Genomic DNA, 26326 nt, shown 5'->3' with positions numbered 1-26326 from the left:
TGAAAGAACCGTGCGATTTTTTTAGTGAGAGGAATGATGGCTCAAACCAGATCACTAATGCTCTATGATCCCACCGCAGCCACCAATTTGTCAGGATAACCCAACTTTTGCTTCCACTATCAGTTCCTGTTAGGAACTTGCAGTTCTCTTGCTCCCCCCTTACCCTCTGGTCAGTCAGGGAACTGCACCTAGGATAAGTGGTCGCCGGAAAGGCTGCCTTGTCACGTACTGGTTATCGGGCACTCTGCAGTAAGGGCGGTATGTGTATCACCAGTCCGAGGCCAGGAATACACACATAAACCTCCGATCCGTCACTGCCAGGGTTCCCCAATAACACCAGGACGCTACGCTGCCAACAGTTCCTCGTTTTATACCAAAGCCTATATCGGGTCAGAAACCAACCCAAGGTAGCGGAATTTTGCATGGAGTACGTGTTGGTTCAATCATAGAGCAAAAAGAACGAAACTAGTAAATTTATAAGTTTACTCCAGAAAATAATAATAATAATAATAATAATAATAATAATCTTTATTTTTATATAGCGCTAACATATTCCGCAGCGCTTTACAGTTTGCACACATTTTCATCACTGTCCCCGATGGGGCTCACAATCTAAATGTCGGCAGTGTTTACAAAAATTGAGAAATGTTGCAAAAAAAGAGACAAAGGGATTAAAATATGAAACTTACTCTATCTCAGTCACAGGTATGACATGTCGATAAAGAGGAAGAGAGCCATCCCAAAGAAATAGATCAGCAGCACAGGATGTTTTCTAGCTGACTCTCCGGCATCTGACACCTCCTCCAATGTGCATTTCAGTTTTATGCTTTGCCAACAAACCTAGGGACTGTTCCCTTGCTGATCTCACTGGTGGGCTGTGTTCAAGGGGGTATACCTCTTTTTGGGAGAATATCAAAACACTTCTATTTTCATATCTTTGGCTGGAAAGCTCACAGGGTGACTATAGGGGCATTATATTTTCCCATGTGAATATACCTTTCTTTTGTGACCAAACACTGCATGTCTGCGTGTTACTGGGGGGGCACAAAGTCATTTCCCAGGTTTCTGATGGCCCTAAAGGCCACAAAAGGTTGACATGCGTAGCCCCAATCACCCAGATCCTGGAAATCTATTTTTCCTGTCTCTAGGGTTAATGAGAATTATTAAATGTGACCTGGAATATCATGCCTGATAGACAAAGGTATCTTTTGGAGGGAAAAAAACACTTAACTCTGCCAGAGCTGGCATTCAGTGACCATTTGCTTAAGGGAGGGGGGGGGGGGGTGGATAGAATTTCACAGAGGCATACTGAGGGGGCTGCAGCAGTGCGAAAGGGATTGCAGTGGGTACTGGGTTGTTTACAAACCAATGGGGGGAGGAGTAACAGGTAGCACTGTATGTGTACCTAGGATAATAGGAAATAATTCATATTTTCCTGACACAGCTGACTGTTGGTGATAGTTTCTCTATGGAGACCATCCTTGTAGTGGCAGCTCTCTGGTGTTTGCTGTTTCTGGAATTTGGAGTCCAGCTTCTATGTAAATCTGTGGTGTGGATCTTGGCAGCAGAGTCAGGAAGCTAAGTGTGGTGTTTTCTCCTCGTCCCTTTCGTGTTTGTGACTGTCCTCTGCAGTGGTGAGGCTATAGCGCCCCTTGCCGGCCAGTGCACTAGGCATGGCAGTGCTAGGTGACAGCGAGGGATGAGGTTCCTGACAGCGGTGGGAGGAAGGATCCACTTAGGGCATTAGGGGAATGCAGGGACAGGCTCAGATGGTGACCATCCCACATGTCCCTATCCGTAGGGCCTTCCTCTCCCCATTTCCATCCCGTTGTGTGTGTTGCACCGTCCGCTGACCGACTCCCCCGCTGGGACGTGTCACATCGTGACACATGGAGAACAGAAAGAGGAGAAGGGAACTCTCTGAGGACTTGAAAAGCAAAATTGTTGAATAAAATCAACAATCTCAAGGTTACAAGTCCATCTCCAGAGATCTTGATGTTCCTTTGTCCATGGTGCACAACATAATCAAGAATTTTACAACCCATGGCACTGTAGCTAATATTCCTGGACGTGCACTGCACAGAAAAATTGATGAAAGGTTGTCATATAGGATAGTCTGTATGGTGGATAAGCCTCAATCACGTTTCAATGAAATTCAAGCTGTCTGCAGGCTCAGCGTTCATCCGTGTCAGCGCATACTATATGTCCACATTTGAATTAAACGCTATGGCAGGAGACCCAGGAGGACCCCACTGCTGACACAGAAACATTAATACGCTAGACTACAGTTTGCCAAAATCTACATGAGTAAGCCAAAATCCTTCTGTGAAAGCATCTTGTGGACAGATCAGACCGAAATAACTGAAGCAAGTTCAGAGAAGAGCTACTAAGATAGTGAGCGGACTGCTATCAATGTCCTACAAGGAACGGTTAAAGAGTCTGAGAATGCTTAGCTTGCAAAAAGAAGGCTATAAGAGGAGCTGTCTACAAATATCTGAAGGGCTGTCAGTGTAGGGGCATCATCATTATTCTCATTTGCACATGGAAACACTAGAAGCAATGGAATGAAACTGAAACACATTAGATATTAAAAAAAACTTTTGGACAGTGAGGGTGATCAGTGCGTGGAACATGCTGCCATTAGAGGTGGTGAGTTCTCCTTCAATGGAAGTCTTCACATAGAGGCTGGACAGACATCTGTCTGAGATGGTTTAGTGAATCCTGCATTAAGCTAGGGATTGAACATGATGACTCTGTAGGTCTCTTCCAACTCTAAAGGTATGTGCACACGTATGCAGAAAATTCCTGACTGAAAACCGGACTCCTTCCCAGACAACGCGCGTTTTTTGCGCGATTTTTGCGCGATTTTTATGCGTTTTTTCAGGCGCGTCCCCAATCTCATAGAAAATAGTTAGAAATGCAGATTTTTCAGCGAAATTAATGAGCATGCTGCGTTTTTTTTACAGCTATGCGTTTTTTTCGCAGAAAACGCATCAATATGCACAAAAAGTGCAGAATTCATTAAAATGAATGGGATGCTTCTTGTAAGCATTTTTAAGCGTTTTTGCTGGTAAAAACGCTTAAAAACTCGAAAAAAATGCTTACGTGTGCACATACCCTAACATTCTAGGATTCAGCTGTTTGGTAAAGCACATCATTCTACTGTTTACCGAAAAAGGAATGAGGCCGTCAAAGAAAAGAACACAGTACCCACAGTCAAATATGGTGGAGGTTCAAAGATATTTTGAGGTTGTTTTGCTGCTTCTGGCAGTGGATGCTTTGACTGTGTGCAAGGCATCCTGAAATCTGAAGATTAAGGATTTTGGGTGGCGATGTAGCGCCCAGTGTCAGCAGGGTTTGCGTTCTAGGTCATGGACCTTCCAGCAGGGCAATGACCCCAAACATAGTTCAAAAAGCCCCCATAAATATATGGAAACAAAGTGCTGGAGAGTTCAGAAGAGGCAGCAATGAGTCCGGATCTAAATCCCATTGATCACCATTGGAGAGAATTGCTATTGGGAGAAGTCGTCTTCACACATGAGAGACCTGGAGCAGTTTGTAAGAGTGCTCCAGAATTCCAGCTGAGAGGTGAAAGAAGCTTGTTGATGGTTATAGGAAGTGATTGATTACAGTTATTTATTCCAAAAGGGTGCAACCAAATATTCAGTTGAGGGTGCCAACAGTTTTGTCTGTCCCAATTTATTGGGTTTTGGGTGAAATTATGTCCAATCTACCATTTTTTGCAATATTTTTGGGGGAGAAATACTTGATTTTCTGGAACAATTTGAAGGGTGCCCTGACAGGTATGACCTACGACATCTGTAGCGCGTTGTAGTTTGATGTTACTGCTGTGGTTGTGCCTCTGTATGGTGATGTGGGAACTGCTGTTGCGCCACTGTTAGCGGGTGATTGCTGAAGATAAGGGGTGTCTGCTGCTTATCCCACTTTCCATGGAGCTAAAAATCAAAAAACTGGCACTCCCATATGCAGAAAGAAGAAAATTCGTTTTATTCACAGCTTATTTCTCCACAAGACATGTACTCTTAATGTGACGTTTCGGTCCTTATAATGGACCTTCTTCAGACAAGTGGAGCTGTGAAGAGACAATAAGAAAAAAAGTCGGCGCTAGCTGGTGTGTATTATTCCATCATGGATAGGAGCGCTCCTCTCCATGATGGAATAATACACACCAGCTAGCGCCGACTTTTTTTCTTATTGTCTCTTCACAGCTCCACTTGTCTGAAGAAGGTCCATTATAAGGACCGAAACGTCACATTAAGAGTACATGTCTTGTGGAGAAATAAGCTGTGAATAAAACGAATTTTCTTCTTTCTGCATATGGGAGTGCCAGTTTTTTGATTTTTAGATTGTATTGGGACTGGTACCCTTTTTCTGTGCACCCCTCACTCAAATTCGGAGTGACGTGCCCCTTTTGCAAGACTTTCCATGGAGCAGGGCTGAGTGTTATTATCTATGGCGTGTTTGGGGTGGCTATGTGGTTTGTGTATCCAGCTTCTCTCCGTGTCCAGCCACTGATGAGAAATATCTAGATAATCAGAGATGAGCGCACACCAGAGGAGGGGGCGCAGCCTCTAATTACATCTCCTATGACACCTTCCTGTTATTCTGAGTGTTAATTAAACACAGAGGCAGAAATAGCAGATGTGTGAGAGGTTCATTTACCAGGTACTGACACCTCATACACTGACACCGTGATACCATGCAATACTGTATACACTGCCAGTGCGGAGCACACTGACACCTCATACGCTGCGTGATATCTGATACATCAAAATACCATGTAACACCCAGGTAAATTAGTCATATGTCCCATACTGGCACTAACAATACATTGTTACTCTCATACACTGTATATGTCATGGATGTAATTGTAAAATCTATAAAGCCATCTCATAGTGAGCAGTGCAGCATGACTTAATTATAACTTGGTAATTAAAGTGGGTTATCTGATATATCACAGATACAAAGTCCAGTCACAGCTTGCAGAAGAATTTAGGAGGCAACACACTTATGACCTGTGAAGATGACTTATGGCCTTTACCACCAGTTGTCAGGAGAAAAGCTGGGTAATCACGCAGATATCCCACTGTTGCCACCAATTTGTCAAGAACAAACACTCCGCCTCCTCCAATTAAGCCATGCCTCAGTGTTTACTATGAGAAGGCTTTCTAGATTTTACAATGACACCTCTGACCTCTATGATATACAGGGTCACTCTCGTACCCTGATAATCTGACGTATATGGCAACTCCTGAGTATTGTATGACATATATCTGTACTTCTCAATGCCACTGGTGTCTTTTTCTTTTGTTCTAGATGAATCGGCCAATTCAGGTGAAACCCGCAGACAGCGAGAGCCGAGGAGGTAGACCGCCCATTCTAAAACTGTCACACATGTCCTTATTCACACTTGTATGCCTGGGCCTCCTCCTGTACCTCCAGGCCTCCTTCTGTACAGTGGCATGTAAAAGTTTAGGCACCCCTGGTAAAAAAAAAAAAAAAAAACAGCTACTGTTATCAGGAAGAGTTAAACAAGTTGAAAATAATATGATCTTTAAAAGCCCTAAAGTTACAGATGTCACATTTCCTTTGTATTTTAGGCAAAAAATAAATATATTTATATATTTAAAAAATAAAGTAAAAACCCCTGTGCTTCTCATACAAAAAAGGTTCCAGTGGGTAAAACAAAGCCACTCTAGCTAAAGGCACACTCTGCCCCTGTGCTTGTGATACTGTAAGAATGCAGACACTTGTATAGCCTTGCTATGGTACCGATAGGAATCTTGTTGTCAATATTACAAAACTGACCTGGAGAAATGCGGCAAAGACCCTGCTCCACTTTGAAGATGAGATGTATTCACTGTATCACTAGTTCCTAATAGATGTCCAGGAGCACATGTTCAGCATAGAAATACATCTCATCTTCAAAGTGGAGCAGGGTCGTCTTTGGCACTCATCTCCAGGTCAGTTTTGTAATATTGACACCTAGATTCATATTGGTACCATAGCGCAAGGCTATACAAGATTTTTCATTCTTATAGTATCACAAGTATGTATATATGGAATTTTTTACATTTTAAAAATTACAAAAAAGAAATTGGACTGATGCAAAAGTTTGGGCACCCCTGGAGAATTGTGTGCTCAGATAACTTTGACCAAGGTTTCAGACCTTAATTAGCCTGTTAGGGTTATGGCTTGTTCACTATCATCGTTAGGAAAGGCCAAGTGATGCAGATTTCCCAGCCTTATAAAAACTCAGCTTCCTCTAACCTTGTACTTAAAAACAGCAGCCATGGGTTCTTCAAAGCAGCTGCCTAGGGCTTTGAAAATGAAAATGGTGGAGGCCGGCAAAGCAGGAGAAGGCTATAAGAAAACAACAAAGCATTTACAAGTTGCCCTTTCCTCACTTCAAAACGTAATTAAGTAATGGCACTTAAAGGGAATCTGTCACCCTTTTTTTTGACTATCAGCTGCCGGCATTGACATCATTGGCTTATCTACAGCATTCTGTAATGCCGAAAGATGTAACCCGAAAGATAAGAAAAACACGTTAGATTATACTGACCGGAGGGGGCGGTCCGGTCCGATGGGTGTCGCGGTCCGGTCCGATGGGTGTCGCGGTCCGGCTCCTCCCATCTTCATATGATGCCGTCCTCTTCTTCCCTTCCTGTAGTGGCTCCGGCGCAGGCACACTGCTCTGCTCTGTTGAGGGCAGAGCATAGTCCTGCATTGCACAGGTGTCGGGAGTTGTCTGGCACCTGCGCACTGCAGTATTCTGCTCTGCCCTCAGTAGGGCAGAGCAGTGCGCCTGCGCTGGAGCCACTACAGGAAGGGAAGAAGAGGAGGCATTGTATGAAAATGGGAGGCGTCGGACCGGACCGCGACACCCATTGGACCGGACCGCCCCCTCCGGTGAGTATAATCTAACGTGTTTTTCTTCTCTTTCAGGTTACATCGGGGGCTTATCTACGGCATTACAGAATGCCGTAGATAAGCCCCTGATATTTCAATACCGGCAGCTGATAGTCAAAAAAAAGGGTGACAGATTCCCTTTAACAGGAACAGTGGAGGTCAAGATAAGGTCTGGAACACCAAGCAAATTTTCAGTGAGAGCTGCTCGTACAGTTGCTAAAGAGGCAAATCAGAATCCCCGCTTCAGAAATATTTAGCAGATTCTGGAGTTGTGGAACATTGTTCTATTGTTCAGAGACACCTGCACAAATATGGCCTTCATGGAATAGTCATCAGAAGAAAACCTCTCCTTTGTCCTCACAAAAAAACTCAGTGTTATAAGTATGCAAAAAAATAAGTAATCAAGCCGGATGCATTTTGGAAACAAGCCCTTTGGCCACAATGATCAAAGGTGTGTGTGGAGAAAAAAGGGCACAGAATTTCAGGAAAAGAGCATCTCGCCAAACATTAAGAATGGGGGTGGGTCAATCATTATTTGGGGTTGTGCTGCAGCCAATTGCTCGGGTAACATTTCACGGGTAGAAGGAAGAATGAATGCAATGAAATTTCAACAAATTCTTGATGCAAACATAACACCATCTGTAAAAAAGCTGAAGTTGAAAAGAGGATGGCTTCTACAAATAGATAATGACCCAAAACACGCGTCAAAATCCACAATAGACGACCTCAAAAGGCGCAAGCTGAAGGCTTTACAATATCCCTCACAGTCCCCGGATCGGAACATCATTGAAAAGCTGTGGCTAGAACTCAAAAGAGCAAAGGAAAGCAAGACGACACAGGAATCTCACAGAACTGGAAAAATTCTCCAAGGAACAATGGATGAAAATCCCTCAGACAAGAATTAAAAGACTCTTGTCTGGCTACAAATAGGGTTTAGAGGCTGTGATACTTTCAAAGGGGGTGCTACTAGGTACTAACCATGCAGGGTGCCCAAACTCTTGCATCTGCCCATTTTCCTTTTTGTAAAATGTAAAAGATGAAAAAACATAATTATATACAGTATATAATATAACTGTAGACAGCACACCAGTTCAAAGTGAAAAAATGATATTTAATTGCCCAAAATGGTGACATTTCAGCTCAAAACTGTGAGCCTTTTTCAAGGCTCACAGTTTTGAACTGAAACGTCGCCAAAACTGGCACTTCCAAAACAGAAAAATGGTGTGTACAGGTACGAAATGTTTTGTAAGTGCCAGTAAGTTTTTGTTATTTGTGTATCGGCCCTCGGACTGAGCACTCCACCTTCCATCCTGTGGCGGCTTTAATTGCAGCAGGATCCTACCTACCCATAAATTCAGGTTTTAGCCTAAGAGGATTCACATTAAACAGGTTCCCAGCAAACCGGAGATCACCTTGCCGTTGGCTGTTGTCATGCAGGAATTGGCCAAATTATGTGCTACGCATCTCAATTTTTTCTTATTATCTAGAGCAGTAATGTTATTTATATTTCATATTTACATGCTTTAGCACTACAGAGTGTAAATTTGTTTGTTATATATACAGATGGCTACACTTACTTCACACCTGTGCACACCAGTTTTCTGTTTTGGAAGTGCCAGTCAGTGTTTTCGTTATTAATAATTTTATTTTGACCAGGGTTGCCCAAACTTTTACATGCCACTGTATGTCTGTTCCTCCTTTTGTATGTGTGTGTCAGGTCCTCCTCCTTTTTTTCCAAGTTCCTCCTGTATGTGTGTCTGGACATCCTGCTGCATGTCCGGGCCTCCTCCTGTGCTCCTGTGGGTCTGGGTCTCCTCCTTTGCTTCTGTGTGTCTGGACATCCTGCTGCGTGTCGGGGCCTCCTCCTGTGCTCTCTGGGTCTCCTCCTTTGCTTCTGTGTGTCTGGACATCCTGCTGAGTGTCCGGGACTCCTCATGTTTGTCTGAACATGCTCATGTGTGTCCGATCCGCCTCCTGTGTGTCTGGACATCCTGCTGTGAATCTGGGCCTCCTCCTGTGTGTCTGGACATCCTGCTGTGTATCTGGGCCTCCTCCTGTGTGTCTGGACATCCTGCTGTGAATCTGGGCCTCCTCCTGTGTGTCTGGACATCCTGCTGTGTATCTGGACCGCCTCCTGTGTGTCTGGACATCCTGCTGTGTATCTGGGCCTCCTCCTGTGTGTCTGGGCTTCCTCCTGTGTATCTGGGCCTCCTCCTGTGTGTCTGGACATCCTGCTGTGTATCTGGGCCTTCTCCTGTGTGTCTGGACATCCTGCTGTGTATGTGGGCCTCCTCCTGTGTGTCTGGACATCCTGCTGTGTATCTGGGCCTTCTCCTGTGTGTCTGGTCATCCCGCTGTGTATCTGGACATCCTCCTTTGTGTATGGGCCTCATCGGGAGTGTAAGGGCCTCCTCCTGTGTGTCTGGACTTCCTGCTCTGTATTCGGGCCTCCTCCTTTGTATCTGGACATCCTCCTGTGTGTACAAGCCTCCTTCTGTGTTTGGCCCTTCACCCATGCGCTTCTGTGTGTCTGGACATCCTGCTGTGTATCTGGGCCTTCTCGTGTGTGTCTGGACATCCCACTGTGTATCTGGACATCCTCCTTTGTGTACGGGCCTCGTCGGGAGTGTAAGGGCCTCCTCCTGTGTGTATGGACTTCCTGCTCTGTATCCGGGCCTCCTCCTTTGTATCTGGACATCCTCCTGTGTGTACAAGCCTCCTTCTGTGTTTGGCCCTTCACCCATGCGCTCCTGTGTGTCTGGACATCCTGCTGTATGTTCGGGCTGTCTTATGTGTGTCCGGACCGCCTCCTGTGTGTCTAAATATCCTCCTGCCGGTCAGGGCCTCTTTCTGTGCTCCTGTGTGTCTGGACATCCTGCTGTGTGTCCGTTTCTCCGCCTGTGTGTCTGGACATCCTGCTTTGTATCTGGGCCACCTCCTGTGTGTCTGGACATGTGGCTTTATGTTCAGGCCTGCTCCTGTGCTCCTGTGTAACTTGGCCTCCTCCCGTGTTTCTGGACATCCTGCTGCATGTCTGGGCCTCCTCCTGTGTGTCTGTACATCCTGCTGCATGCCTGGGCCTCCTCCTGTTTTTCCTGGCCTCCTCCTGTGCTTCTGTGTATCTGAGCCTCCTCCTTGGTGTCTGGACATCTTGCTGTGTGTCTGGGCCTCCTGTTGTGTCTGAACATACTGCTGTGTATCTGAGCCACTTCCTGTGTGTCTGGACATCCTGTTGCCTGTCTGAGTCTCCTTCTGTGCTCCTGTATGTCTGAAAATCCTACTGCATGTTCGGGCCTCCTCCTGTGTGTCTGGGCCTCCTCCTGTTCTCCTGTGTATCTAGACATCCTGCTGCATGTCCAAACTTCCTCCTGTGTGTCAAGGCCTCCTCCTGTGCTCATGTGTGTCTGAACATCCTGCTGCGTGTCCTGGCCTCCTCCTGTTCTCCTGTGTGTCCGGCCCTCCTGCTGCGTGTCTGGACATCATGCTGTGTATCCAGGCCTCCTCCTGTTCGCCCGTGTGTTTGGATATCCTGCTGCTAGTCCGGTCCTACTCCTGTGTCCAGCCCTCCTCCTGTGTATCTCTACATCCTCCTGTGTGTCCGAGCCTCCTTCTGTGTGTGTCTGGACATCCTGCTGTATATTTGGGCCGCCTTATGTGTGTCCGGGCCTCCTCCTGTGCTCCGGTGTGTCTGGACATCCAACTGCATGTAAGGGCCTCCTCCTGTGTTTGTGGACCTCCTCCTGTTCTCCTGTGTATCTGGGCATCCTGCTGTATGTCCAGACATCTTCCTATGCTGCTGTGTGTCTGGACCTCCTCCTGCATGTCTGGGCCTCCTCCTGCGTGTCTTGGCCTCCTCCTGTGTTCCTGTGTGTCTGGATATCTGGCTGCATGTCTGGGCCTACTCCTGTGTTCCTGTGTGTCTGGACATCAGTCTATGTGTCCGGGCCTCCTCCTGTGTTCCTGTGTGTCTGGACATCTGGCTGTGTGTCTGGGCCTCCTTCTGTGTATCCTTGCCTCCTCTTGTGTGTCTGTACATCTTGCTGCGTGTTCAGGCTTCCTCCTGTCCTCCTGTGTGTTCGGACCTCCTGCTTTGTGTCCGGGCCTCCTCCTGTTTGCCTGTGTGTCTGTCCTCCTGCTACGTGTCCGGACATCCTCCTGTCCTACTGTCTGTCCGGACCTCCTCCTGTGTGTCTGGACATCCTGATGCAAGTCCAGGCTTCCTCCTGTGTGTTTGGACATCCTCCTGTGTGTCTGAGCCTCCTCCTGTATATCCAGGCCTCCTCCTGTGTGTCTGGGCTTCCTCCTGTTCTCCTGTGTGTCTGGACATCCTGCTGTATGTCTGAGCCTCCTCCTATGTGTCTGGGCCTCCTTCTCTTCTCCTGTGTGTCTGGACATCCTGCTATGTGTCCGGGGCTCCTCATGTCCTTTTGTGTGTCTGGACCTCCTGATGTGTCTTGACATCCGGCTGCCTGTCATGGCCGCCTACTGTGTGTCTGGGCCTTCACCCATGTACTCCTGTGTGTCTGGATATTCTGCTGCATGTCCGGGCCGCCTCCTGTGTGTTGGAGCCTTCACCCATGTGCTCCTGTGTGTTTGAACATCCTCTTGTGTGTCCAGACCTCCTTCTGTGTGACTGGACATCCTGCTGCATGTCTGGACCTCCTCCTGTGCGCCTGTGTGTCTGGACATCCTGCTTCATATCCGGACCTCCTGTGCGCCTGTGAGTCGACATCCTGCTGTGTGTCCGGGCCACCTTCTGTGTGTCTGGATATCCTGCTCCGTGTTCAGGCCTCCTCCTATGTTCTTGTGAGTCTGGACATCCTGCTGTGTGTACAGGCCTCCTCCTGTGCGACTGGACATCCGGCTGTGTGTCCGGGCCTTCTCCTGTATTTCTGTGTATCTGGACATCCGGCTTTGTGTCCGGACCTCCTACTGTGTATCCAGGCCTCCTCTTGTTCGCCTGTGTGTCTTGGCATCCTGCTATGTGTCCGAGTCTCCTTGTGTACTCCTGTGTGTCTGGACATGCTGCCATGTGTCTGGACATCCTGATGTGTATCCAAGCCTCCTCCTGCGTGTCCTGGCCTCTTCCCATGTGTCTGGACATCCTGCTGCATGTCTGGGCCTTCACCTGTCCTCCTGTCTGTCCGGACCTCGTGCTGTGTGTCCGGCACTCCTCCTGATCGCCAGTGTGTCTGGACCCCCTTCTGTGTGTCCGGGCCTCCTCCTGTGTGTCCGGGCCTCCTCCTGTGTGTCCGGGCCTCCTCCCGTGTGTCCGGGCCTCCTCCTTTGTGTCTGGACATCTAGCTGTGTGTCCAGACCTCCTCCTGTGCGCCTGTGGTTCTGGACCTCCTCCTGTGTTCCTGTGTGTCTTGAAATCCTGCTGCATGTCCGGGCCTTCACCTGTCCTCCTGTCTGTCCGGACCTCGTGCTGTGTGTCCGGCACTCCTCCTGATTGCCTGTGTGTCTGGACCCCCTTCTGTGTGTCCGGGCCTCCTCCCGTGTGTCCGGGCCTCCTCCTTTGTGTCTGGACATCTAGCTGTGTGTCCAGACCTCCTCCTGTGCGCCTGTGGGTCTGGACCTCCTCCTGTGTTCCTGTGTGTCTTGACATCCTGCTGTGTGTCCGGACCTCCTCCTGAAAGAATGTGGGTCAGGGCCTCCTCCTGTGTGTCTTAACATCCTGTTGTGTATATGGACCTCCTCCTGCGCTCCTGTGTGTCTCGACATCCTGCTGCATCTCCAGGCCTCCTCCTGTGCGCCTGTGTGTCTGGACATCCTGCTGCGTGTCTTGGTCCCTTCCTGTGCTCCTGTGTGTCTGGATATCCTGCTGCTTGTGTTGGCCTCCTCCTGTGCTCCTAAGTGATTGGACATCCTTCTGCAAGTCCGGACCTTTTTCTGTGCTCCTGTGTGTCTGGACATTCTGCTGCATATCCGGGCTTCCTCTTGTGTGTCTGATCATCCTGCTTTGTGTCCGGGCCTCCTCCTGTGTGCCTGTGGGATTGTGCCTCCTCCTGTGTGTCTGGACATCCTGCTGCAGGTCTTTACCTCCTCCTGTGCCTGTGGGTCTGGGCATCCTCTTGTGTGTCTGAGCCTCCTCCTGTGTGTCTGGACATCCTGCTGCGGTGCGGGTCTGTACCTCCTCCTGTGCCTGTGGGTCTGGGCATCCTCTTATGTGTCCGAGCCTCCTCCTGTGTGTCTGGACATCCTGCTGTGGTGCGGGTCTGTACCTCCTCCTGTGCCTGTGGGTCTGGGCATCCTCTTATGTGTCCGAGCCTCCTCCTGTGTGTCTGGACATCCTGCTGTGGTGCGGGTCTGTACCTCCTCCTGTGCCTGTGGGTCTGGGCATCCTCTTGTGTGTCTGAGCCTCCTCCTGTGTGTCTGGACATCCTGCTGCGGTGCGGGTCTGTACCTCCTCCTGTGCCTGTGGGTCTGGACATCCTCTTATGTGTCCGAGCCTCCTCCTGTGTGTCTGGACATCCTGCTGCGGTGCGGGTCTGTACCTCCTCCTGTGCCTGTGGGTCTGGGCATCCTCTTATGTGTCCGAGCCTCCTCCTGTGTGTCTGGACATCCTGCTGTGGTGCGGGTCTGTACCTCCTCCTGTGCCTGTGGGTCTGGGCATCCTCTTGTGTGTCCGAGCCTCCTCCTGTGTGTCTGGACATCCTGTTGCGTGTCTGGGCCTCCTCCTATGTGTCTGGATATCCCCCTGTATGTCCGGCCTCTTTCTGTATGTCTGGCGCTCTAGGTGTATTTACCATCACTTAGCTTTCTCCACCTACACCTGTATGACTGTATTCACACCTGTATGTCTTCACCTACATGTCAGACTTGACAATGCTTTTTGCAAGACACATTTCATCTATAACTCTCATCATCTCTCTTTGCCCTCAGAAGATCGAAAGCTGTTTGTTGGCATGTTGGGGAAGCAGCAGACAGACGAGGACGTTCGCCGAATGTTTGAGCCTTTTGGAAATATTGATGAATGTACAGTTCTCCGGGGGCCAGATGGAACCAGCAAAGGTACTGATGTAGTGTTCAACACAGATTATACTACCCCTGTCACCGTACCTTACCTGTACTGGGTGCTGTGGTCTGTACCTGACTGGTACTGGGTGCTGTGGGCTGTACCTGACTTGCACTGGGTGCTATGGGCTGTACCTGACCTGTACTGGGTGCTGTACTTGACTTGTACTGGGCACCGTTGGCTATACCTGACCTGTATTAGGTGCTATTGGCTGTGCCTGACCTGTACTGTTCGCTGTAGGCTGTACCTGACCTGTACTGGGTAATGTGGTTTGTACCTGACATGTACTGTGCACTGTGGGCTGAAAATGACCTGTACTGGATATTGTGGTCTCTACCTGACTTGTACTGGGTGCTCTGGTCTGTACCTGACCTGTATTGGGCACTGTGGCTTGTACCTGACCTGTACTGGGTGCTGTGGGCAGTACCTCATCTGTACTGGTAGCTGTGGACTATACCTGACATGTACTGTGCACTGCGGGGTGTCCCTGACCTGTACTGTGGGCTGTACCTGACTTGTACTGTGCATTGTAGGCTGTATCTGACCTGTACTGGGTGCCGTGGTCTGTACATGACTTGTACTGGGTGCTGTGGATTGTCCCTAACCTGTACTGGTCACTGTGGGCTGTACCTGACCTGTACTATTGACTGTACCTGACCTGTACTGGGTACTGTGGACGGTACCTGACCTGTTCTGGATGCTGTGGTCTGTACCTAACCTGTACTGTGCACTGTGGACTGTACCTGACCTGGGTGCAGTGGGCTTTACCTGGCCTGTACTGTAGGCTGTACCTGACCTGTACTGTGCACCGTGGGCTGTACCTGACCTGTACTGAACACTGTCGGTTGTACCTGACCTGTACTGGGTGCTGTGGTCTGTACCTGACCTGTACTAGGCATTGTGGACTATACCTGACCTGTACTTGGCACTGTGGACTATACCTGACTTGTACTGTACACTTTGGGTTGTATCTGACCTGTACTGTGGGCTGTACCTGACCTGTACTGTACACTGTGGTCTGTACCTGACCTGTAATTGTCGCTGTGGGCTATACCTAACCTGCACTGGGCACTGCGTGCTGTACCTGATCTGTACTGGGGTGTGTGGGCTGTACCTGACCGTTACTGTGCACTATGGACTGTACCTGACCTGTACTGGGCACCGTGGGCTGTACCTGACCAGTATTAGGTGCTATTGCCTGTACCTGACCTGTACTGTTTGCTGTAGGCTGTACCTGACCTGTACTGGGTGATGTGGTCTGTACCTGACCTGTACTGTGCACTGTGGGCTGAAACTGACCTGTACTGGGTATTGTGGTCTGTACCTGACCTGTACTGGGTGCTCTGGTCTGTACCTGACGTGAACTGGGCACTGTGGCTTGTACCTTACCTGTACTGGGCACTGTGGACTATACCTAACCTGTACTGTACACTTTGGGTTGTATCTGACTTGAACTGTGGGCTGTACCTGACCTGTACTGTACACTGTGGGCTGTACCTGACCTGTAATTGTCGCTGTGGGCTATATCTAACCTGCACTGGGCACTACGTGCTGTACCTGATCTGTACTGGGATCTGTGGGCCGTACCTGACCGTTACTGGGCACTATGGACTGTACCTGACCTGTACTGGGCATTATGGGCTGTATCTGACCTGTATTAGGTGCTATTGGCTGTACCTGATCTGTACTGTTCACTGTAGGCTGTACCTGACCTGTACTGGGTGATGTGGTCTGTACCTGACCTGTACTGGGTGATGTGGTCTGTACCTGACCTGTACTGGGTGCTCTGGTCTTTACCTGACTTGTACTGGGTGCTGTGGATTGTACCTGACCTGTACTGGTCGCTGAGGGCTGTACCTGACCTGTACTATTGACTGTACCTGACCTGTACTGGGCACTATGGACGGTACCTGACCTGGGCGCAGTGGGCTGTACCTGACCTGTACTGTAGGCTGTACCTGACCCGAACTGTGGGCTGTACCTGACCTGTACTGTGCACTGTGGGCTGTACCTGACCTGTACTGAGTGCTCTGGTCTGTACCTGACCTGTACTGGGTGCTCTGGTCTGTACCTGACCTGCATTGGGCACTGTGGCTTGTACCTGACCTGTGCTGGGTGCTGTGGGCAGTACCTCATATGTACTGGGAGCTGTGGACTATACCTGACATGTACTGTGCACTGTGAGGTGTCCCTGACCTGTACTGTGGGCTGTACCTGACTTGTACTGTGCATTGTGGGCTGTATCTGACCTGTACTGGGTGCCGTGGTCTGTACATGACTTGTACTGGGTGCTGTGGATTGTACCTGACCTGTACTGGTCACTGTGGGCTGTACCTGACCTGTACTATTGACTGTACCTGACCTGTACTGGGTGCTGTGGACGGTACCTGACCTGTACTGGATGCTGTGGACTGTACCTGACCTGGGCGCAGTGGGCTTTACCTGGCCTGTACTGTAGGCTGTACCTGACCTGTACTGTGCACCGTGGGCTGTACCTGACCTGTACTGAACACTGTGGGTTGTACATTACCTGTACTGGGTGCTGTGGGCTGTACCTGACCTGTACTAGGCACTGTGGACTATACCTGACCTGTACTTGGCACTGTGGACTATACCTGACCTGTACTGTACACTTTGGGTTGTATCTGATCTGTACTGTGGGCTGTACCTGACCTGTACTGTACACTGTGGTCTGTACCTGACCTGTAATTGTCGCTGTGGGCGATTCCTAACCTGCACTGGGCACTGCGTGCTGTAGGTACCTGGGGTCTGTGGGCTGTACTGGGGTCTGTGGGCTGTACCTGACCGTTACTGTGCACTATGGACTGTACCTGACCTGTACTGGGCACCGTGGGCTGTACCTGACCTGTATTAGGTGCTATTGCCTGTACCTGACCTGTACTGTTTGCTGTAGGCTGTACCTGACCTGTACTGAGTGATGTGGTCTGTACCTGACCTGTACTGTGCACTGTGGGCTGAAACTGACCTGTACTGGGTGCTGTGGTCTGTACCTGACCTGTACTGGGCACTGTGGACTATACCTGACCTGTACTGTACACTTTGGGTTGTATCTGACCTGTACTGTGGACTGTACCTGACCTGTACTGTACACTGCAGGCTGTACCTGACCTGTAATTGTCGCTGTGGGCGATACCTAAAATGCACTGGGCACTGCGTGCTGTACCTGATCTATACTGGGATCTGTGGGATGTACCTGACCGTTACTGTGCACTATGGACTGTACCTGACCTGTATTGGGCATCGTGGGCTGTACCTGACCTGTATTAGGTGCTATTGCCTTTACCTGACCTGTACTGTTCGCTGTAGGCTGCACCTGACCTGTACTAGGTGATGTGGTCTGTACCTGACCTGAACTGTGCACTGTGGGCTGAAACTGACCTGCACTGGGTATTGTGGTCTGTACCTGACCTGTACTGGGTGCTCTGGTCTGTACCTGACCTGTACTGGGCGCTGTGGCTTGTACCTGACCTGTACTGGGTACTGTGGGCAGTACCTCATCTGTACTGTGCACTGTGGGATATCCCTGACCTGTACTGTGGGTTGTACCTGACCTGACCTGTAATGTGTACTGTGTGCTGCACCTGACCTATACTGTGGGCTGTACCTGATCTGTACTGTGCACTGTTGGCTGTACCTGACCTGTACTGGGTACCATGGTCTGTACCTGACTTGTACTGGGTGCTGTGGACTGTACCTGACATGTACTGAGGGCTGTACCTGATCTGTACTGTGGGCTGCACCTGACTGCCTGACTGGGCGCTGTGGACCGTACCTGACCCGTACTATGCACTATGGACTGTACCTGACCTGTACTGCGCATTGTGGGCTGTACCTGACCTGTACTGGATGCTGTGGTCTGTACCTAACCTGTACTGTGCACTGTGGGCTGTACCTGACCTGGGCGCAAAGGGCTGTACCTGACCTGTACTGTGGGTTGTACCTGACCTGTACTGGACTCTGTGGGCTGTACCTGACGTGTACTGGGTGCTGTGGGCTGTACCTGATGTATACTCGGTGCTGTGGGCTGTAGCTGACTTGCACTGGACGCTGTGGGCTATACCTGACTTGTACTGTAGGCTGTACCTGACCTGCACTGGATGCTGTGGGCTGTCCCTGACCCATACTGTGGGCTGTCCCTTACCTGTACTCTTGGCTGTACCTGACCTGTACTGTGGGCTGTACTTGATCTGTATTAGGTGCTGTGGGCGGTACCTGGCCCGTACTGTGCGCTGTACCTGACCTGCAATGGGCGCTGTGGGCTGTACCTGACCTGTACTGTGCGCTGTACCTGACCTGTACCGGACACTGCGGACTTTACCTGGCCTGTACTGTGTGCTGTGGGCTGTACCTGACCTGTGCTGTGGACTGTACCTGACATATACTGTGTGCTGTGGGTTGTACCTGACCTGCACTGGATTGCTGTGGGATGTCCCTGACCTGTACTGTGGGCTGTACCTGACCTGCACTGTGCACTGTGGGCTGTACCTGACCTGCACTGGAAGCTGTGGGCTGTACCTGACCTGTACCCAACATTGTGGGCTGTACCTGACCTGTACTGTGCACTGTGGGCTGTACCTGACCTGCACTGGAAGCTGTGGGCTGTACCTGACCTGCACTGGAAGCTGTGGGCTGTACCTGACCTGTTCAGTGTGCTGTACCTGACCTGTACCCAACAGGTCAGTTTGCTGTACCTGACCTGTGCTGTGGGTTGTACCTGACCTGTACTGTGCACTGTGGGCTGTACCTGACCTGCACTGGAAGCTGTGGGCTGTACCTGACCTGTGCTGTGGGCTGTATCTGACTTTTATTGGGAGCTTTGGACTGTAGCTGACCTGTACTGTGTGCTGTACCTGACCTGTATGTGACACTGTGTGCTCTACCTGACCTGCACTGGACGCTGTGGGCTGTACCTGACTTCTACTGTGTGCTCTGAGCTACGGGCTGTCATGTCACCACCGATCTCTAGTGTGTAGATGGACTATACTGACTACCTCCTCTTTGTCTTCCCCTGTGGCCTCGTATTCGGTGGTTCTGTGATTGCTGTTGAGTGCAGTGTTGCGGTGTTGTGTAGTAATGTGGTATCTCCCACACTTAGGTTGTGCATTTGTGAAGTTTCAGACACACACAGAGGCGCAGGCGGCCATAAATACGCTGCACGGGAGCAGAACTCTGCCGGTAAGTCACCCATATCTGCATGCTCTGCTCTGTGGTGTAGGAGCAAAACTATGAACTATGAACTGCTCTAGAGTGGTGGGGTGGACCCTGGAGCTGAGACCACCACTGCTCTAGTGCTCTAGGTTGGTGGGGAGAACCCTGGGGTTGAGACAACCACTGCTCTAAGGGGGGAGGGGATGGAGAGGACCCTGGGGCTGAAACCACCACTGCTGTGGGGAGGGTCCTTGGGGCCGAGACCACTGCTGCTTTGTATATTCACTGTAAATATGTCTGTGGAAGCGGGTCAAAAATATGGGGTCTGCTCAGACTGCAGGAAAGTAGGAGGAGGTCGCCACCTTGTGGCTGAGATTCAACTGAGCTCAGGGATATGTAACTGCGCTGTGTGTATACTCCGCACTGTTCGAAACATGTCGCTATGCTCTGTGAACTGAGACAAAAGTTGGGTTTACCCTGACAGTCGCTATACTCTGTACCATACACTGTACCAAGTCGCTGTACTCTGTACCTTACACTGTAGCATGGCGTTATACTCTGTACTGTACACTGTAACATGTCAATATACTCTGTTCCGTACACTATAACATGTCGCTATACTCTGTACTGTACACTGTAAAATGGTGCTATACTCTGTACCGTACAGCGTAACATGGCGCTATACTCTGTACCGTACACTGTAGCATATCGCTATACTCTGTACTGTACATTATAAAATGTCGCTATACTCTGTACTGTAAACTATAACATGTCCCTATACTCTGTACTGTACACTGTAACATGATGCTATACTCTGTACCGTACAGTGTAACATGGAGCTATACTCTGTACCGTACACTGTAACATGTCACTATACTCTGTACTGTACATTATAAAATGTTGCTATACTCTGTACTGTAAACTATAACATGTCGCTATACTCTGTATTTTACTGTAACATGGTTCTTTACTCTGTACTGTAACATGTTGCTATACTCTGTACTGTACATTGTAAAATGTTGCTATAGTCTGTATTATACACTGTAACATGTCGCTATCTGTACTGTACATTGTGACATGTCATTATACTCTGTACTGTACACTGTGACATGTCGCTATAATCTGTACCGTACACTGTAACATGTCGCTATACTCTGTATCGTACACTGTAATATGTCACTATACTCTGTACTGTACACTGTAACATGTCGCTGTCATCAAAATATGAATTATTTCTTATCATCCTAGGTACACATACAGATCTTCCTGTTACTCCTCCCCCATTGATTTGTGAAAAACCCAGTAACCATTGCATTCCTCTTCGCACTGCTGCAGCCCCCTCAGTCTGCCTCTGTGAAATTCTATCCACTCCTACCTCCCTTCAGCCATTGGTCACTTTTATTGCATGCCAGTTCTGGCAGAGTTAGGGTGTGTTTCCATGTGGCGTAATTTCTGTGGATTGGACGCCGCGTACAGTCGCTGCGTTCAGTCCGCTGCATCCAGATGCTATAGCATAGTGGAGGGGATTTTATGAAATCCCAGCGCCACTATGCGTTCAAACACAGGTGGCACACCCGTGTCTACGCACATGCGGCGCGTCTTTCTAGACCGCAACATGTCTATTTATCTTGCAGAGACGTACAGTGTCTGCAAGATAAATAGCACTGTTCTATGTATAGGATGCGTAATTCCGCATGTGTTCAATGAACACATGCGGAATCACCGCACGTACAAAAGGGGGCAGCGCTTTGGGCGGGGCAGGTGTCCGCTGCATCCAAAGCGCTGGCAATGCACCCTGTGGAAACATACCCTTAAGTGTGTATTTTTTTCCCCCTCCAAAAGATTCGTTTGTCTTTCAGGCATGATATTATGATATTCCAGGTCGAATTTAATGACACACAATAATCCTAGAAACGTGAAAATTGACTTTTAGGACCAGGATACGTAGAGCTACACATGGCAACGTTTTGCGGCCTTTAGGTCCATCAGAAACCTGGAAAATGAGTTTCTGCCCCCCAGTAACATGCAGACATGCTGTGTTTGGTCTCAAAAGAAACGTAAATTCACAGGGGAAAATATAATGCTCCTATTGTCTCCCTGTGAGCTTTCCAGCCAAAGATGTGAAATTAGAAGTGTTTGGATATTCTCCCAAAAAAAGGGGTACCCCCTTGAACACAACCCACCACTGAGGTCAGCAAGGGAGGAGTTTCTCGGTTTCTGGGCAAAGCATAAAGCTGAAATACACATTGTGGGAGACGTCAGATGCTGGAGAGCCAGCTTGACAACATGCTGTGCTGCTGATCCATTGCTTTAGGATGTCTCTCCTCCCCTTTATCGACATATCATACCTGTGACTGAGATAGAGTAAGTTTCATATTTTAATCCCTTTTATTTCTAACTGTGTACATATTGTATTTTGTCTCCTTTTTGTAATATCTTTTGTATTTTTGTAAACACTGCCGATATTTTCTGGAGTAAACTTCTACGATTCACTAGTTTCATTGTTTTTGCTCTATAATCGAACCAACACGTACTCCGCTCAAAATGCCGCTACTTTAGGTTGGTTCCTGACCCGATGCAGACTTTGCTATTGAACGATGGACTTGCGGCAGCGCAGCGTTCTGGTGTTTTTGGGAACCCAGGCAGTGATGGATCAGAGGTTTGTTTGTGTGTTCCCGGCATGGGACTGGTGATACACATACCACCCTCACTGCAGAGTGCCCGATAGCCAGTACATGACCAGGCAGCCTTTCCGTCAAATACTTATCTTAGACGCAGTTCCCTGACTGACCTGAGGGTAAGGGGGGGCGCAAGAGAGCTGTAAGTTCCTAAATGGAACTGAGACAAAAGTTGGGTTTACCCTGACAAATTGGTGGCAGAGCGGTGGGATCATAGAGCATTAGTGATCGGGTGTGAGCAATCATTCCGCTCACTAAAAACTAAATCACTTGCACAGATCTTTCGAGGACTTTGCGTAAGAAGTTTTGAATATTGAACTCAGTGTTTATTAGATCTGAGACAATACGGTATGTGTAGCAGGTACAAACTCCCCTTCTCATCGTTTTTCTGTCCTATCTTTCATTTGGCAATTATGGCTATGCTTGGAGAGGCCTGGTATAACCAGCAGGCCAAGGACACGCTTATTGCCCTCTGTATTATGAAACAGATTGACTCCACGGCCAAAACCAGGTACCAAATGATTGCAGCACTGATGCAATGTGCCGCAGAGCCAGTCCGTCACCAGAGACCTGATGACAAAGAAGCTAGCCCAAGCGCAGGTGGTACTGCTGCGGAGGTGCAACCGGTGAATGTCAGCCTTACTTGCAATCAGGGCAGTGTGGACCCCTATCTGCGGATGGCCTTGGAGCAACTCCACGCAGATGATCGTGAGGAACGTCTAAAGCTGATCCAGCAACACCAAGACGCTGAGAGAGCTGAGCGAGAGGCTCAGAGAGCTGAAAAGCGGCAGGCACAATCCCAGCGAGAGGCTGAAAGAGCCCAATGAGAGGCTGAGAGAGCTGACCCGGAAGCTGCAGAGTTGCGAGCAGAGGCCTAAGCCCGGAGAGACCATGAGCTGGAGTTGGCCCGACTCGGGGTAGCACCATCTACCCAACGGAGCTGTGAGTCCAATAATGCAGCAACCTTTAAACCCCGGCCAGAGCACTTTCCTGTGATGGAAAAGGACGGGGACTTGGACACATTTCTGCCGGGGTTTGAAAAAGCTTGCAGACGGTACCAGGTGCCTGAGAACCAATGGGCCCGATATTTAACTCCGGGGCTTAAAGGAAAAGCTCTGGAGGCATTTGCTTCACTCTCTCTAGACCAAGATGGAGACTATGAGGCCTTCAAGCAGGCCCTGATAAAAAAGTACCAGCTGACTCCTGAGGTCTACGGTAAAACGTTCCGGAATCTCCTGTGTGGACCACACGACAGCTAGAGCGATGTGGTGCATGGACTTAGAACCCACTTTGAGCAGTGAGTCCAAGGACTGTCAGTGACCACCTTTGAGCAGCTGCAGGACCTGATGGTAAAAGACCAGTTCCTACATCTTTGTCCGGCTGAGGTGTGACAGTTCGTGATGGACTCGGGAGCCAAAAGACACGGACAAAGCAGCGCAGATCGCCGATACCTACTAGGCCAATCGTAAACCGGAGGCGTGGAAGCCGGTCAACGCCAGCTGGAAAGGGGGTAAGCCATTGACCAACAGCCCTGCCCCTGCCAGTCGACCCTCCGGAAGCCTTGTTCCCTTTGCCACCGCCAGGCCTACATCTGATTCCCGCAAATGTTATTTCTGCAGTCGGACTGGACATCTCAGCGTCACTTGTCCGGAGAAGCAGAAGAAGAGCCCCGCATCCAAGGCCTCAGGGCAGCAGTTCTTTTTGTGGGTAGGGCGGTTGGGAGGGCCTGTGAAAATTTGCAGAGAGTCACAGTGGGGGACACTGTCACTATAGGCCTCAAGGACACCAGGCCGAACAAACCCTCATCCGAACTGGTGACCCCTGAAGAGATTATCCCGGGTTAAACCCTGACTGTCACCGGGATTGGGGACATCCGCAGTCCCTTGCTGATAGCCTGGGTTTTTATAGATTGGGGTGCCGGGAGCGGGGTGAAGGAAGTGTGGCTGTCCGAAAACCTACCCACACACGTTTTGTTGGGAACAGATTTGGGGAGAATGTTTGCTTATTATGTCCCCGACACCCCTCCCTGGTCTGATACTGAGGGTAATGTTAATGATAATGATGTATCTGGAGGTACAGGAGTACTCAGCCATAATGATGTATCTGTGATATTGCTGAGGACCCCCTAACAGGAGCAAGCGTCAGTGCTAAGGGGAATGGGGAGAGGTACGGGAACCAAGAAGCAGGTGATGCCATGCAACTTACCAGTGCCACAAAGGAAGGTGACCTGGCCGATGTTAACTGTCCCATAAATAGCACTGCTCCTGAGGTAATGGGGAGGTAGTACCCATCGCCGAGCAGGCTGATGGGACTGTGGTATTCCCTGGTGAGACAGCCTATGTAACCGCTGTCACCCACATTCAGAGTCCCCAGAATGGGGGTAATGCCCAGCCTTCTGGACCCTCCTCAGTCAGAGGGAAGACTGAACCAGCGACGGACCCAGAGCAGGTCCTAGAGAGTTCCCATGGGGACGGGACCTTAACGTCGCTTCTGGCTGCCTCCAGGCAGTAGTTCCACGCCGCCCTGCACTCAGATGCTAGCCTGGAGACCTTGAGAAATCTCGCCAAGAAACCCACGTCTGAGACTGATAAGGAGAGGGTATTCTGGGAACAAGAGAGGATGTACTGGGAAACGGTTCCCTGTAAACCCCAACAGGAGTGGTTGAGGGAGAGACAGCTGGTCGTACCCTACCAATTTAGAGGTGAGTTGTTACGAATTGCCCATGAGATTCCACTCGCTGGACACTTGGGGTCAGCAAAACTAAGGCCCGGCTGTCTCAACACTTCTATTGGCTCAAAATGGAGACAGATGTAACAAACTACTGCCACTCCTGTATCACATGTCAAAGAGTGGTAAAGGCAGGGCCTGCTCCCAAGGCTCCCCTGATCTCTTTGCCCTCTTTGCCAGTGATAGAGGAGCCTTTCCAGAGAATTGCAGTGGACATTGTGGGACCACTGGCCATACCCAGCAGCTCTGGAAAGCGTTACATCCTTACTGTGGTACACTTATACTACCTGGTATCCGGAGGCAGGGGCTCTGTCCTCAACTAGGGTGGATAAGGTGGCAGATGCCCTGTTGGCCATCTTTTCACGTTTAGGATTTTCCAGGGAGATGCTTACCAACCAGGGAACTCAATTCATGTCTCGCCTAATGGAGGCTCTCTGTAAGAAAATGCAGGTGAAGCGTCTGGTATCGAGGGCGTATCACCCCCAAATCAATTGTTTGTGTAAGCACTTCAACAGTACCCTCAAACAGATGCTAAAAATACTGGTTGAGACCCAGGGACGCGACTGGGAGCGCTACCTCCCACACTTGCTATTTGCTTACCAAGAAGTTCTGCAGGCCTCGACGGGGTTCTCCCCCTTCGAGCTGCTGTACGGCAGGCGAGTCCGGGGACCCCTTGGGTTGGTAAGGGAATCCTGGGAAGAAGAGCCGAGCCCTTCAGAAATGTCCATCGTGGAGTATGTCATGCGTTTCCGTGACAAGATGCAGACCTTGACGCAGTTGATGCATGACAACATGGTGCAGGCCCAGGCTGACCAGAAGCACTGGTACGACCAGAACGCCCGGGAGCGAACCTACCAGGTGAGTCAGAAGGTGTGGGTGCTGGTCCCCGTACCAAAAGATAAGCTTCAGGCGGTCTGGGAAGGCCCGTATGTCATACACCAACAGCTCAACCCAGTCACATACATAGTCACTCTTGACCACTCTCGGGGTAGGTGAAAGGCCTTCCACGTCAGTATGATGAAGGCTCATTAAGAATGTGTAGCCTGCGTCCTACAGGTCTGCAGCCTGCCTGAGGATGGGGAGGAAAACCCCCTCCTGGACATGCTGGCCCAAGCGAAGGCTGGCGGGTCCATAGAGGATGTGGAGGTAAGCACCTTGCTATCTGCACACCGGCGGCCGCAGTTACGGTCCACGCTGGAATCTTCCAGGCCGTGTTTACCAACAGGAAGTGGACATCGGGAATCATGCTCCAATCCGGCGGACATCCTATCGGATCTGGGACGAGGTGCAGGACGTCATGCGCCAGGAGATCGATGAGATGCTACAATTGGGGGTGATTAAACGGTCCAAGAGTGCGTGGGTAGTCCTTGTGCCAAAGAAGGACCAGACCACCCGGTTCTTTGTGGACTCCAGGGGGCTCAATACCATAACTGCCTCTGATGCGCACCCAATACCACGCATCGAGGGGCTGCTTGAGCGGTTATGGATCTGAGACGGGGATATTGACAGATTCCTTTGAGCCCCGAGGCACAGGAGAAGTCCGCCTTTATCACCCTGTACGTGTCCACAGTCATGCCATTTGGCATAAAGAATGCCCTTCCACATTCCAGCGGATGGTCAACCACCTGCTTCAGGGACTGGAGAGGTGCACGGTGGCGTACCTGGATGACATTACCATCTTCAGTTCAGTTCCACCTGGGAGGATCACCTAGAGCATCTGCAGCAGGTGTTCGGGGGCATCCACCAAGCAGGCTTGGCCATCAAGCTGGGATAGTGCCAGATGGGCATGAGCCTGGTCCAC

The 26326-nt window shown here is 49.8% G+C and overlaps 1 protein-coding gene across 15 annotated transcripts in view; it reads left to right on the top strand.

Annotated features, from left to right (window-relative positions):
* CELF3 (CUGBP Elav-like family member 3) overlaps window positions 1–26326 on the top strand; it is a 138136-nt gene that overhangs the window by 88347 nt on the left and 23463 nt on the right. For 8 of the 15 annotated variants that reach the window (XR_012227609.1, XM_073564659.1, XM_073564656.1 and 5 more), the window contains 3 exons: window positions 5338–5386; window positions 13819–13947; window positions 19068–19147. Coding sequence is in view for 14 of the 15 variants with exons in the window: in XM_073564659.1 (XP_073420760.1) it covers window positions 5338–5386; window positions 13819–13947; window positions 19068–19147 (258 nt within the window). In the remaining variant the exon portion in view is untranslated. The remainder of the gene's footprint in view (window positions 1–5337; window positions 5387–13818; window positions 13948–19067; window positions 19148–26326) is intronic. The other 7 variants (XM_073564660.1, XM_073564657.1, XM_073564653.1 and 4 more) reach the window with 2 other exon arrangements.

The sequence above is a fragment of the Dendrobates tinctorius genome, unplaced genomic scaffold, assembly GCF_039654945.1.
Source record: "Dendrobates tinctorius isolate UK_male_01 unplaced genomic scaffold, ASM3965494v1 ptg000468l, whole genome shotgun sequence".
NCBI lineage: Eukaryota > Metazoa > Chordata > Amphibia > Anura > Dendrobatidae > Dendrobates > Dendrobates tinctorius.
This window is presented reverse-complemented; position numbering and strand designations above follow the sequence as displayed.